This window comes from Taudactylus pleione, unplaced genomic scaffold, assembly GCF_031769625.1.
Source record: "Taudactylus pleione unplaced genomic scaffold, aTauple2 ptg000607l, whole genome shotgun sequence".
Classification (NCBI taxonomy): Eukaryota; Metazoa; Chordata; class Amphibia; order Anura; family Myobatrachidae; genus Taudactylus; species Taudactylus pleione.
The window spans coordinates 998,327-1,012,288 of NW_028285009.1; the positions used below are offsets into that span (position 1 = coordinate 998,327).

Below are 13,962 nucleotides of genomic sequence, written 5' to 3' on the forward strand. Positions count from 1 at the left end.
ACAGCCAATCTAAGGATGATTAGTGACCGTGTGTTCCTCTTTGTGGGCAATTCAATTCTCTTTGCAGGGATATAGTTCCTGGGTTAAGTTCCCTGAGCTATTCAATTGCCCACACTGTAATCAGTCGACTAGTGGATTTCTGCTCGCACTGTCCTGAGGAGTGATCACAAATGTGCGCTAACTAGTACCTCAGGGCTAGTCACCGTGCTATCTCGTGGAGGGACATCATCGTGCCCTGCACTGAAGTCGGAAATTCAGTTTACTGTGACTAAGCTGTGGGCATTAGTCGCTGTAAATGGCATCTCCCCACTTAAGTGCCTTACGCGATGCAGACAATAGAATAGCTTCGAGCTTTTAACCCGGGAACTACACCCCACTTCTAATGGCTACTTCCAGCAGGATAGCACATCAGGTCACAAAGCACACATCCTCTCATCGCTGTGCTTCAATGGCCTCCACCATCTTCAGATCTCCGTACAATAGAGCACCTTTTGAATGTTATGGAATAGTAGATTCACAGCATAAATATGCAGCTGACAATTCTTCAGCAACCGCACGATGTTATCATGTCACCTTGGGCCAGAATGTTTCCAGCACCTAGTTGTAACCCGTGGTGCCAGTAATTCAGGGGGCGGAATTCAATTGTTTTCGCGGCCCGGATCTCCCGTCTAAAGTGACGGGAGATCCCGGGCCGCTATTCAATTGTTCCAGCTTTTCGCACTAATCGCGACCAAAGTGGTGGAGTTTAGCCGCGTAAATCGGCTAACCCCGACCAAAGTGCTGGGCGCGATCTCGAAAAGTGCCGTTTGGGCGCCCAAACAGGCCACTTTTCGTCGATTTCAGCTCGCACCCCTCTGGGGCTGCGAGCTGAAATGGAGCGCTGGCAGCTGATCGCGCCCGACAGGAGCAACAATTGAATAGCTCCGTCAGGCGCGATGGGAGCTGGAGCGTGGTTCTACCCAGTACTAGAGAGGTATATGTAATGGTGTGACATGGTTTCCTTTTTGTGTCTGTAACAAACCTAGATGAATCGCTGTGACCGCACTTTGCTCATAATTATGCTTGGTAGGGACCTTGAAGATGGCACATAGTAATTGTTGCTTTACTATCAACACACTTTTTCTGATGGTGTCTGTATTAACATATTTTCTTTTAAAAAAATGTTAATGTATTCTGAGAGAGTCAGTTTCTCTATAAGAGAACAGTACATTCTACAGCCTAAGACTTGGAAATACAGATTTCTCTTGTACATGCTGTAATAGAGAAAAAAAAATTCAATTAAATAAGCATTTTTCTGCCCTGCGCTTTGAGTTGCCTGCAGAGAGTGTTCATTGTTCCTTAGTGCTGTTAGTGAATGTGGTAATTCATACCATATGCTTCCACATAGATTAAGCTGAATTTTACACTCTGAGAACAGTTTTCACATTACACTTCCTCTTGCGTGCGCCAATTGTTCTTTTAAAGAGACACTGCCTGAATGTTCCTCTGCAGGGCGTGTGCACAAAACCTTCAGGTCCGGCCTGTCATTCGTCCCTGTCAAACCATATTTTTGCAGATTTCTTCACCGGTTGTTTATATCTGGGAAATCTATAAACTTAAAACCACAATTATGTAACCTGAATGGCCACAAACTGTTCAGTCATGTGATCACCACAGCGATCTGTGATTAGGGTTTTAAAGCCTGTATGGGGAAAACCCTGGCAATCGTGGCATACACAGAAACCTATCAAACTATGGGCCTGATTCAGAGCCGGACGCTATTTGCGCTCGCTCGTCCAGAAAAAGGGGCTGGCTATTTAAATTAACCGTTCGCTCTTTGCGTTCTATTCACGCCTCTATGTCTGAACGAGCGAACAAAACATGTGAACGTAATTTTGAAAAAAACGCCCCCTGGCCGCTCTCATCATACGTCATGTCCGCTATTTATTAGATTAATCGAGTACATCGGACGGCGTATGAACTGCTCGCTATTCTTCTGGTTGGTTTTTCCTACCACAATCATGCGAGCAGTTCTAACTATAAAACAACCAAGTGACGTGGTCGATGACGCTGCTTTAGTAATTATGCACACCCTTAAAATGCCCGTTTTGACCTTTTGGCACGCCTGCGTTCTGATCTCCACTCCCCGTTTTCAAGCACCTTCCCCTGTTACCACCTACAAACGCCTCATTCTGTCACTCAAAATAGCAGGCATTCGCTATTTAGCGAGCAGACGATTTTCGGCCGCACTGACTGGTTCGCGCATGCATATTAAAATCCGTACGCATGCGCAGTTGTGCGAACATCGGTCGGAATGAACGAGCGGCCGCTTACGAGCGGCTCTGAATCAGGCCCTATGTTCTTAGAGAAAAAAAAGATAGGAGGAAAAAAAATCATCCCTGAAGGATCGGAATTAAGTGCATGTAATTATCATCTGAATAATTTTGTTACTGTTTAATTGTAGGCTTACACACCCACACTGATGCCATGAGGTGTCTAACTGGCAGCATTCATGCCAGGTGTGCATGTAGACACTGAAGAATCAGCACACACAACAGGGCAAGGCAAAAAAGATAAACTTGATTAAGCTTACTCAGACATGCAGTTTTACAGCCTTTTTCCAGTTTTAAGTTGATTGTGTTGTGGTTGCAATGCTGATGAGAGGGAAGCACACACATGTTTTGTAGGTTCATGAATAGTTGATCTCTTGTCTATCTTTTGGCAGATCTACTCAGTGCCTCCCTGTGGCACGGTGTGCTATGCAGGCAATTTAATTCAGCGCTAAATCCTTTTCTCTGAGTCCACATTGGGCTACTGTGAGGCTGAGCTGGAGTTTGGGCACTTAGGGGGCAATTAAATTGTTTTAATGCCCCCTATCTCCCACCTAAAGTGACTGGGGGGGGGCGATATTCAATTGTGGAATACTGGGGTGCGAAATACCGTTGCCGAAATCCCGAACTTAGAATCTTGACCGCTGGCATCCCGAAGGTAGGTATCGGGTGTTAGGGGAGGGTTAGGTTTAGGCACTGGAGGGGGAGGTTTACGTTTAGGCAACTGGGATTGACGGGTAAGGGTTAGTCTTACCTATTTTCCTTATGGGTATCGGGATGCCGCTGTCTGTGTTCTGATTAGTGGCATCCCGACCGCCGGGATCTCATAACCAACCCGTCGCGTCCAAATAGACAAGGCATGTCATCTCTGTGACATGCCACCCAGGAAGCACTTACTGTTCTGATTAAATGTCCCCTAACATTTTTGGAACAGGCTGCCCTGCTTTAATGGAAGCCGATGAATTGCCAAAGTGATCCACCTAGCGGTGATCTGTTCGGTCAACCTCTCTGTGGGCATCATGGATGTTCATATGGTCACTGGTCCTGTGCACTTCATAGGTCTCATGAACATAGGTCTTCTTCAAAACTCTGACAACATCCAAAGAGGGAACTGAATCCACGTCTTCCGGAGACCTACCACAGTCTATGGCTGTAATTACAATAACCTGATTTAGATGGAATATTGCTACTACATTTTGACGGAGAAGAGGATGCAGCCAAAGAACAGTCCAGTCTTAATGAAAGAAGACTACAACATTTGAGGGGGCGATTACAATGGTTTGTGCAACGGCTGCGTCCTCGTGCCCAATTGCACGGGATTAGCAGCGTTAAGCGTGCCATGCATGCTGCAGTTAAGGCTCACACGCGCCCAGCCCCAAAGCCCTACTTTTTGCACATTTTTGGTCACCCTTCAGTAGGATGCAGCCTTGGGACTGGTTGTCTAAAACCATTGATTTAGCTCCTGACCACTTTAGAGTGGAGCTACGGGAGCACAAACAATTCAATCTCCCCCAAGGTGACCTAAAAGCTAAAACTCAGAAACTCTCCTTTCTGCTGAAATAGCTGAAGAAAAACTGCCGACCAAGAAGGGATATTTCATTCCACTAAATCTGATGGCTCGAATGGAAGATACGTTCAAATGGAGATCCCCAGGAGTTAGGATGGTGGCGCAGCTGAAGCCTGAGACTTCTATGCATTCTCAAACTGCCCTCTTTTCACATAAGGAAAAGTAGGTTTTCCATACACTCAGATTATTATTAGTGACCAAACCCATCTCATCCACATGGTCAAAGAATCTCTTCGTCTTAAGGAACCTTGTGGTTCAACCGATAGGCCATCATGTCCACATTTGGCTGAGCTCTTTTATTTTCAAAAATTTGCAAAACGTCCTGGTAAAGGGACCGTTCTCCAGAGAGTAGGGTACACCTCATTAGAGACCGTTTCCCGTTATATTTGCTGACTAGAGTCTACAGGACAACGATATATTGTGTGAGGGATCGTATAGTGTGTTCTCAACTTAACACTTAGATACCATTCCTCTTAAGTAGTGTAGACCCATGTGCACCACATTTTTTTTTTTTTTCTTTACTTTGAACTGTAGCTGACATACTGTAGACTTTTCCTGTATCTGCCTAAATCATTTTGGTTTGGTCTGATCCAGCCCCTCACCCACATACCCCATTCACCAACCATAGTAATGTCACCAATAAAGATATTCGATTATTGGGGTACTCTACTGGGGTCCTGTCCCGCTTCTGAATTATTATTTTTTTTCCTGTGCTCTATCCTTCCAATATCTTGTCCACTCAATCGCCGAGCATTCATTCATGTAACACTTGTGAATGCTGCAGGCCACGTTGTAATGGACATTTGTCAGTCAGCCTGTGTGTACATGGTCTTCAGAATGCATTGCAAGTTATTTAATCTACGATAATTGTGTACAGTGTAAATGATTTGCTTTTTTTAAAGTGAGCACGACCTACAGCGTTTTCTCTATGCTTTAACTAGTATTGATCGCGCCCATCTGTATGAGCTCTTAGACATCCTGAGGGACTAATTGCTTGCAGCGCGATTGGCCTGAGCTGTGTTTTTAATATCCGAATGGGTATGGTAGTTGCCCAAACCCAGGGTGAGCAATCAGATCCGCACACCCCAGGTTGGACAAGCTGTAATTGTGTTCAAACAGCTAATAACACAGGCTAACCCAGGAATAGCTGATCATACTGGTAAAAAGAGAACCCCCTTCCCATGAGATGTATAGACCTGCTTTCAATGCACTGTGCTGGCCAAGCGGTGTCATGTCCTCAATTGTAAAGCTTTACAGAGTATGCTGGCTTATATATACATAAAAGCTTGGTGAAGGGAGAGATTAGAGGCAAAAGGGCGGCTTGCTATATCACAATTACCCTGCACCTGCTTGCTATCCACAACATTGTATCCAAATGTAAACCATGTGTTTTTGTATGGATTTTGTTTCTTCAGACTCAATCCGTTCAAGTTGCAGAGGTTGAACCACCACCTCATCCCTCTCCCGAACTTATGTTACCAAACTCCCTGAAACCACACGAGGGGCTGGAAGTATGGAAGAGCTGGGCGCAGACAAAGAACGCGGAGCTGGAGAAGGAGTCTCAGAACAGACTGGCACCGATAGGAAGTACGTACAGCTCTCACGGGTAGACTGGTTCCATGTACTGGTACGCTAGATATAGATCACTATAAGGCATGCGCCTGTCAGCCAGACACCACAACAGCTGGAGAGACGCGTGATCCATTATCCTGCTTGTAGAGCTTTGAAACGTTTCCATTAATAGTTGCTGTAGACATAATAGTATGACCAGATAGGGTTTCTCTATTGTTTAAGTAAATTATCCTCTTCAATAAGTGTCCATAATGTTTTCCTAGGGCGCCAGCTGTTGCGGTTTCAGGAAGATCTCATATCCTCGGCAGTCGCGGAATTGAATTACGGGCTGTGTCTTATGACAAAAGAAGCGCGCAACGCAGAAGGGGAGCCCTACGATCCAGATATACTGTATTATATTTTCCTTTGCATTCAGAAGGTGAGTACGCCTTGTATAAAACTAGCGACCCGCCCCGGCTTCGCACGGGAGAAATTTAGAATTTATGGTGATAGTTTTTTTTTATTTTAACCAAGGTCTTATAAGATTGCCTTGTAAATTACATTAGTCATTTTCCCTCGTGACGTCAACACAAAAAGATTTAGTTTTGACATGACACGCCAAAGGGCCACGTAAAGTTGTCCATGAGAAAAAGTCTCCACTTACGTCACCTCCAGCCACGATAAGTGTCCCTGTGTTTTATTGTCATACCAAAGCAGACTCTTACCGGGGATTGGACTCGTTAGACATTAAAGAATCGTTTTTCACATAAATTAAATAGGACGGGTAAAAGCTGAAATGTTGTATCAGTAAACAGGGCTTACACCAATTTTTCTGGAGAAACCGGATAATACGCATCAATCTCTACATGGTATAAAATAAAGTCCATCGCGTGAGCCAAGAAAGAGCTCGGACGTTCGTTATTTTTCATTGATTTGCTTCACTATAATCAGCACTGCTCTGCTCCCTTGTGTCATACACCTAAACCTTCCCCGACAAATGCTCTATAGAATAGTGAAAACCGTATCAATAGCCATCCAGTGGATTAGCCCGAACAAACACAGACCGCCTGCCAGTGACTTTATTTTATACTATGTATAGATGTAAACTGTTTTAACCAGATGTGTTTCCTGTCCTTATGGACTTCCTACGGCACTTTGCACTTTACAGCCATTCGGCTGTCACTAGTTATAGTCTTACCTTTCGGTAAACATAGGCGCCCCCACCCCTGAGAAACTCCTATGTCATATGTCGTCAATGTTTCGGAATTATGGCATCAGACCCATTTGGGAGGGTTTTCCCACCATAAAAAGGGGGAGGGTCCCTTTTAAAACCCAATAGTCCGTTATAAGGCATTTCCAATGTGTGGTATTCTATCCTTACATAAGTAATATCTCTCTTCCAGTACCTGTGTGAGAATGGCCGAGTAGATGACATATTTTCAGATCTGTACTACATCAAATTCACAGAGTGGCTCCATGAGAGTCTGAGAACATTTCAGCCAAGAATCCATACAAACTCCATACAAACCCTTGGTAAGAGCATCTTGTTGTTTCTCATGCAGACGTATGCTGAACACCTAAGATTACTAGGTCTGGTAGAGACATCCGAAGCCCTTTCATTAGCCAAAGGGACTAAAATGCAAGTCTCATAGATGTATAGATAGAATTGTTGGTCTCTATTGTACTGGTAGGAGCAGCAGGCTAATAGCTACTTTAGTCTTGAGGGGTAGCTATATAGATGACCAAGTGCGTGTGTCTAGTAACGCCACATAACTGTTCTATATACCTCCCAAAGTCTGGTACCATATCACTGAACAGATAACTAGGTGTAAGTATCAGGAGACGGGAAGGTAGTTTATGCAGGCGGTACAGGGCGATACTTGGATTAGCCACTGAGTAACGGTGCAGAGATTACCGTAGTACACAGTAGGGTGTGAGACTGTTGCACACTGATACTCAGACATTTACCAGGATTATATGTTGATGGACACACAGGATATTTACACGTTGGACTTCCTTTTCCCTCCTTATACAGCAGTTGGGCATCTATAGTGCAGTCTGTGCTGTGGAGCGCAGAGCATACAATTTGTAATGGGATTTTAGGGAGGACACCTGCTGCACATAGGAAAATAAACCACGATAGCTGTGTTATACAAATATATTCCTTCATGATGAGCTCCTGATATGTTCAGATATATTAAGTGATTTTAGTATGTTTTTTTATTTTTTTTATTTTGTACCACTAACACTGTTGTCTTTTTGTTACAGGATTTGTAATCCCCAGCCACGTGACGGAAGAGATGCTCTGGGAGTGCAAGCAGCTGGGGGCCCATTCCCCGGCCACACTACTCACCACACTTATGTTCTTTAATACAAAGTAAGGAATTTACCAGCCGCATTACGGAATGTAGTCATCTGGGCCTCTCGCACTGAACTGCATCAGATCTTTGCTAACTGCTCCTCAAAGCGTAGTGTAATGGGCTGTATGCACAGGGTGTAAAGAGGCTTCCGGACTATAGATAGTTTAAAAAGTCGACGGGAACAAAAGGTCAATATACTAAGGGTCGACATAGTCAAAAGGTTGACACACAAATGGTCAACACACCTTAATTTTTTAAACGACTTTAAGTTAGGATTAGGCATCATGGGGAGGGTTAGGGTGAAGATTAGGGTTAGAAGGGGGGTATCCTATGAACATTGATAGTTTGTGATGAGCAACTGCAACATTTTGTTAGGCCATTGGGTTGTTCAGAGATATAGTGAAGGGAAAGCTAGTGCCGTATACCCTTCTGTACATTTTATCAGGAAAAGTCTGGGTATTGGTCGGTCTTACAGGTTTTAACTGATCCTTCGACTGATAAATTATAACAAACACATATTATGCCCTCGCCTTGTGTCAGAAGTGGCCTATCTGTAATAGATAAGTCTGTACACGGACTTTCAGAGGTTTTGTAAGTCTCTGTTACGGATATTGGAACTGTTAGTAAAAATTCCTGACAGGGCTGGTAGGACAATTATAGGTGCTGACTTCTCCTTCATCCAGTGTGGTGGTGGTGGGGGCGGGGGACACTGGGGTATCGCCGTGGCGAATGACCCCCAATAGTGTGTTGTCCATCCCTCCCCTTACTTTCTTATCCATACGGGACTTTACCGGGCAGAGCTGCTCCCTTCCTCCTCCTGTCATAGGTGCAGCCAGCCCAATGGGGGGTTCTGGCACTTGATTTTAGTTTTCCCAGTCTTTGGCCCTGATTCAGAGCCGGACGCTCTGACCAGAGCGCTCGCTCTGAATCAGGGCCCTCCTCCATTAAAATGGAGCGTCCTCCTGGACGCTCGTATAGCTGTGGGTCACCACCCACAGCATATACGAGCGTTCAAGGAGATGGTAGCGATGGTCTTGACCATCGCGACCATAGGACTTGTGACTGAAACCCTGCGGTAGGGTTTCCTAGCCACAAGCCCTGGAGTGATTTTGGCTCTATCAGAGCCAAAATCACTCCCACTGACCTCACTAGTGATGTCAGTGGGGCCGGCTTCAGACGGTAGGCGTTCCCATGGGAACGCCTCCGTCTGGCAGGCACGCCCATCAAAGGGGGTGTGCTGTCAGTCACCATCGACAGCACGCCCCCTTTGGTGCGAGACCCGGAGCGACAGCTTGGCTGTTGCAGTCCGGGTCTCGCGCATGCGCACGACGGAGCTCCCTCCGTCGTGCGAATGCGCAGTGGGGACCATCGACCCACTTGCGAGCGTACTGCCGCTTGCGAGTGGGTCTGAATGACCCCCTTTGTCAGGTTTTCATTTAATTTGAGGTTTCCTATTGATTCAAAGCCATCTCTGTTTGCATCGTTATCAGATATTCCTATGGGAAGACCGCAGCTTTTAGAGGAATAGCTCAGTCCTCTCCGGCATTCTCTCAGTGGGAGTAACGAGACCGTCTGCTGCTTGTTGTGTTGCACTGTTGTTCTCGGGATCTATAACCTTCCAAACAAAACCAATTAATAACTTTTCCTGGCCCTCTGCCCATTCCAGGTTTATTTTATTTCTTCGGTGACCAGGTTTTCTGTCCCTTTTCATTCTGATCCTTTTTTTTTTTTTTCCGCCTACCAGGTATTTTTTGTTGAAGAGCGTGGACCAGCACATGCGACTGGCTTTCTCCAAGGTTTTGAGACAAACTAAAAAGAATCCTTCCAACCCAAAGGATAAGAGCACGAGCATCCGGTACCTGAAGGCGCATGGAATCCACCAGGCAGGGCAGCAGAAAGGTAACGTCTTCTGAGTAAGGTTTCCGGTAACAGCCCTGCACCCCCCCTGCCACATACTTATCCTCCCCCATCTCTGCCGCTGCAGGGTTCCCAGTTACAGACGACATGTACGCAGAGCAGACGGAGAATCCGGAAAATCCACTGCGATGTCCCATTAAACTCTATGATTTCTACCTCTTCAAATGGTACGTAGAACGTTTCCGTGTGTATGCAGAATCCGAGTTGGCGTATGACCTGTTTTAGAACAGTATGTTTAGACTAATATAAACATTTCTCATACTTATTGCACATTGCTTATTATACTTGTATGAAGGCAAGAAATTATCTTTGCAGTCTACAGTGTTTTTTGTTTTTAAATAAGGGCTCTTTATAACCTCTGATCGCTCATCCTGCTACACCATTATGCATGTACTATAGACCTAGATTCCAGCTTTAACCACTTAAGGGCCGTATTCAATTAGCAGCGAAATCTGTTTTTTTTTTTTTTGTTTGTTTTTTTTTTGCCATTGCTGAAAACGCCAAATTTCGCCAAAAAAGCAGGCGAAAAAAAACTGGAGAAAAGTTTTCTCCATCTCAGACCAGGAGAAAAACAATGCAAAATCCCTATTTTTGGCTAAAAATGTGGGGATTTCTTTCAGAACCCTTTGAACACCCTCCCCCCTAATGATAAATTTCCCAAAAAAATAATGACCGTGCAAATTTTGGGCAAAAAAAATATTGTTGAAAATATAGAAAGCAATTTTCTTTCCAGGCAATTACTGTTCCACGTAAATTGGGGGTACGTTAAAATGGGTGCAAGTATATTTTCGTGTCGTAAAAAACGCAATTTAAAAAAAGCCTGCTGCGACCTCGTGCAATGTTTAAAACACTTGACACATCCATCCCGCTACCCGAAAAATCAGACCTAATACATTAAAACCATTTTTCGACTTTTTTATTTATTTTTTGCCCAAAATTTGCGAAGTAATTTTTCGGAAAATTACGCAACTTACAAATAGGTTTTTTTCCGAAAATTTCTTATTAGGGGGGTGTTCAAAGGGTTCTGAAAGAAATCCCCACATTTTTAGCCTAAAATAGGGATATTGCATTCTTTTTTTTTTTCTCTGTCGAGAAACGGCCCTAACTGGCAAAAAAAATTTTCAAAAAATAACCCTCCGAAATTGGTGGGGATTTTTATTAATGAATTAGAACATCTATTTAATACTTATCCAGCACTATTTTATATCTTACATTTATTTTTATTTTTACAAAAATAACTAAAACCGTGTTTTGTTTTGTTTTTTGTTCTAATATGTCTATCAATGTTCAGAACATCGCAACGTTGATTTCCCCAGCAGCTGCCCCTTTGAGCAGCTGCCAGGTACACCCTGGGGGGTTGTTAATTTAGATTTTCACAGTCGCTGCTCCTCTCTGCAGCCCCCGGGTGGGGAGCCCTGACGTGCAGCCTGATTAGCAGTGATTGTCACTGGGGAAGGGTGCAGGGATGCAGAGGGGCCGGTGCGTTACAGACAGGTCACACCGTTTGCATCCATGTCAGTTAATGCACTGCCTCGCGTGCTCGCAACGGATTATGGGCCTAACACTGGAAAGACCTTTTCAGTCTACAATGTAGAAGTGTCTCAGACTTGTTATACTCTAATTACATGCACATAATACGCTTCCACCAGCTTCAGTCTCGTGGTTTTCAACAGAAAAGTTTAATATTGTAACTGTTTGGTAATTTATCATTCAAATATATGATTGCAACGTGTGCGGCAGATTTACTCTTCCTGCGGATGGATCAGTCGGGGTAATTAATAGAACAGCTCTTTGTATGTTGGATACTGTCTTAAGGGGCCTATCCATTAGGCAACCTGAAAAACTGAACGTCTAGAGTTCAGTCCTTCAGGTCGCCGGGTGCAGTGCCCGCACTGAACGGCATTCACTGATCGTCATTCAGTGCAGGATACCGATCTCCTATCTGTGAACATGTGGGAGCTGACGATCGTCGTCAGGTTGACTAGCATGTTCCACAGATAGTCGGGGTCGGCAAGGACCCAGCGTGCACCCGCATCGCTGGTCCTTGCCGGCTATCCATTAGACGACTTTCTGAACGTTCCGACCAAAACCTCCCGGTTTTGGTCAGATCGTTCAAAAAGTCATCTAATAGATAGGACGCTTAACGCTGTGCCCCAGTGATGCCCAGAAGACACCTTTTTTTTTTTTTTTTTTGTTATCAAATCCTTGAAAAACAAAAACACACATGTGCTGCTTTCTTTGTACAAAACCCCTTACGCATTTTGGGTTTTCTAAACTTTGGTTCACTGCTACCAACTGTACCCCTACAGTCTGCCCCCCCCCCCTCCCCCCTTCGCCAGAAGCTTCAAATGATTGACATGACTATCCATGTAAGCATGCTGATTCAGATAGCGCCCTGTCAGTGGGACCTCTTCTCACAGTGGCCAAGCAGAGATATATATAAATATTCAGAGGTTGTCCAGAGTCACTTTCTAAATGTCAGCATGTACTTCATTGAGAATAAATCATTTGAAGATTGATTTAAAAGTCAAATAATCACCATATTTATACATGTAAGCAAAGCTTTCTAAATATGCGAGGGCCTTTTTATATCACTGCAAAAAGTGTATCAATGCCTCCAGTTTCCTTTTGTTTGTGCAGTGTGGTTAGTATGCTGGGGATCCCTCCTTTCCGCTATGTTGGGTGTCCTATGGAGAATTTTCTGCTGTGAAACTGCTATTTATACAGTTAATGACTTGGCGCCCCCTACTGGTTATGCAGCACTGCTGCTTTTGGTTTGTAAAATAGTACCAGTGATAGAAAAACACACAAAATGTTTAGTGTTTTAGAAGGATGGTTGGGACATGCCACTAACCCTAGAGGGTAACTGTAGCTGGGCTTTTAGTCTTTTGCCCTTTGCGAATTGGGCTTCTAAATGTGCCTCTTGGAGCAGTTTTCCTAACTTATCGGAAAGGGTACGTAATATATTAAGTAAACTGTATTTCATTTCCAGCCCACAGAGCGTGAAAGGTCGAAATGACACTTTTTATCTGACACCAGAGCCCGTGGTGGCCCCTAACAGTCCAATCTGGTACTCCACCCAGCCAATCAGCCGAGAGCAGATGGAACAGATGCTGACCCGAATTCTGATCATCCGTGAAATCCAGGAAGCCATTGTGGTCGCCAACGCCACCAACATGCACTAAAACAAACGCGGGCGAAATGCGACGTAATGAGAAGACATGTACAGACTTTTACACTAAAAGAAGATGCCTAACTTTTTTTTTTTTTCTTTCAATTTTTTTCTTTTTTCTTTTTTTTTTTTTTTTTTAATTGGTGTAGTGATGAAGCCCTTTTAGGCTTCTGTTTAAAATAAAGTATAAGACAAAAACATTCAGATGTGCATCTTACACTATTAAAATTTATTGTCAAGTATTCAGAGCTCCAAGTTGTAGAAGAATCTGGACAGAGCGTCTATATGATCACAATGCGGCCGGGGGTCTGCAAGCCGCTCGTAGACAAAATTACATTTTGTCTTCCTGTATTTTATGGGGGGGTAACAAGATGGACGTTTATGAAAGGAGTTGACTATTTTCTTGCTACTCTATATAAAGACTTGTATTCTGTTTTCGCTAGCAGGGAAAACTGTTATATTTTATATTATGAAGTGTATACAAATATTTCTGAAGGGGGAGAAGAAAAACATACACGCAAGCCTAAATATATCAACTTTATTCCCCCGGCCCAAATATCAAGGCCTTAAAACTGCAGGCGTATGAGCCTTTGTAAATTTATTGTAAAATAATCTTGTGTATCTGCAGATATAATGCATATATCTCCATTTGTTCTTAATGCTCTTTGTTTTATTAAGAATGACAAGCATGTCTTTTTAACATGCCACAGCGCAGTGTGTGTTTATTCCTGGTGTGAGTGTACCTGAGATATGGCGTCTTCCGTCTGTGACAAATAATCTGTTTAAAAAAAAAAAGCTTTAATTTTCCAGACCTCTCTGGAAATATAACATTTAGGGTTATAGCGCCTGATTTTATTTGTGTCCACTATTCATTCATTATATTTTGTCTTTATTGCTAGCCCTGTCCTGAACATACTGGACTGGAAACCGTTAACCGCTGTAATTACTGTAGGCTAATTGGTTGGCTGGGGCTATTCATTTAAAGCCTTTGCAGCCCGAGATAAGCTGCACGTGGATTTCTGTTCAAGCCCTTATCGCGAGTGGCGGAAACGCATTAACCCATAACGCCAGGTACTTATCCCAGAC

The 13,962-nt window shown here is 43.9% G+C and overlaps 1 protein-coding gene across 4 annotated transcripts in view; it reads left to right on the forward strand.

Moving 5' to 3' along the window:
- QRICH1 (glutamine rich 1) overlaps positions 1-13,583 on the forward strand; it is a 37,194-nt gene extending 23,611 nt beyond the window's left edge. For all 4 annotated transcript variants that reach the window (XM_088453993.1, XM_088453995.1, XM_088453996.1 and 1 more), the window contains 7 exons: positions 5,292-5,463; positions 5,712-5,866; positions 6,831-6,960; positions 7,696-7,804; positions 9,532-9,686; positions 9,772-9,871; positions 12,697-13,583. In XM_088453993.1, coding sequence (XP_088310119.1) covers positions 5,292-5,463; positions 5,712-5,866; positions 6,831-6,960; positions 7,696-7,804; positions 9,532-9,686; positions 9,772-9,871; positions 12,697-12,889 — 1,014 coding nt within the window. In that variant the 3' untranslated portion in view covers positions 12,890-13,583. The remainder of the gene's footprint in view (positions 1-5,291; positions 5,464-5,711; positions 5,867-6,830; positions 6,961-7,695; positions 7,805-9,531; positions 9,687-9,771; positions 9,872-12,696) is intronic.
- Positions 13,584-13,962: the final 379 nt, after the last annotated feature.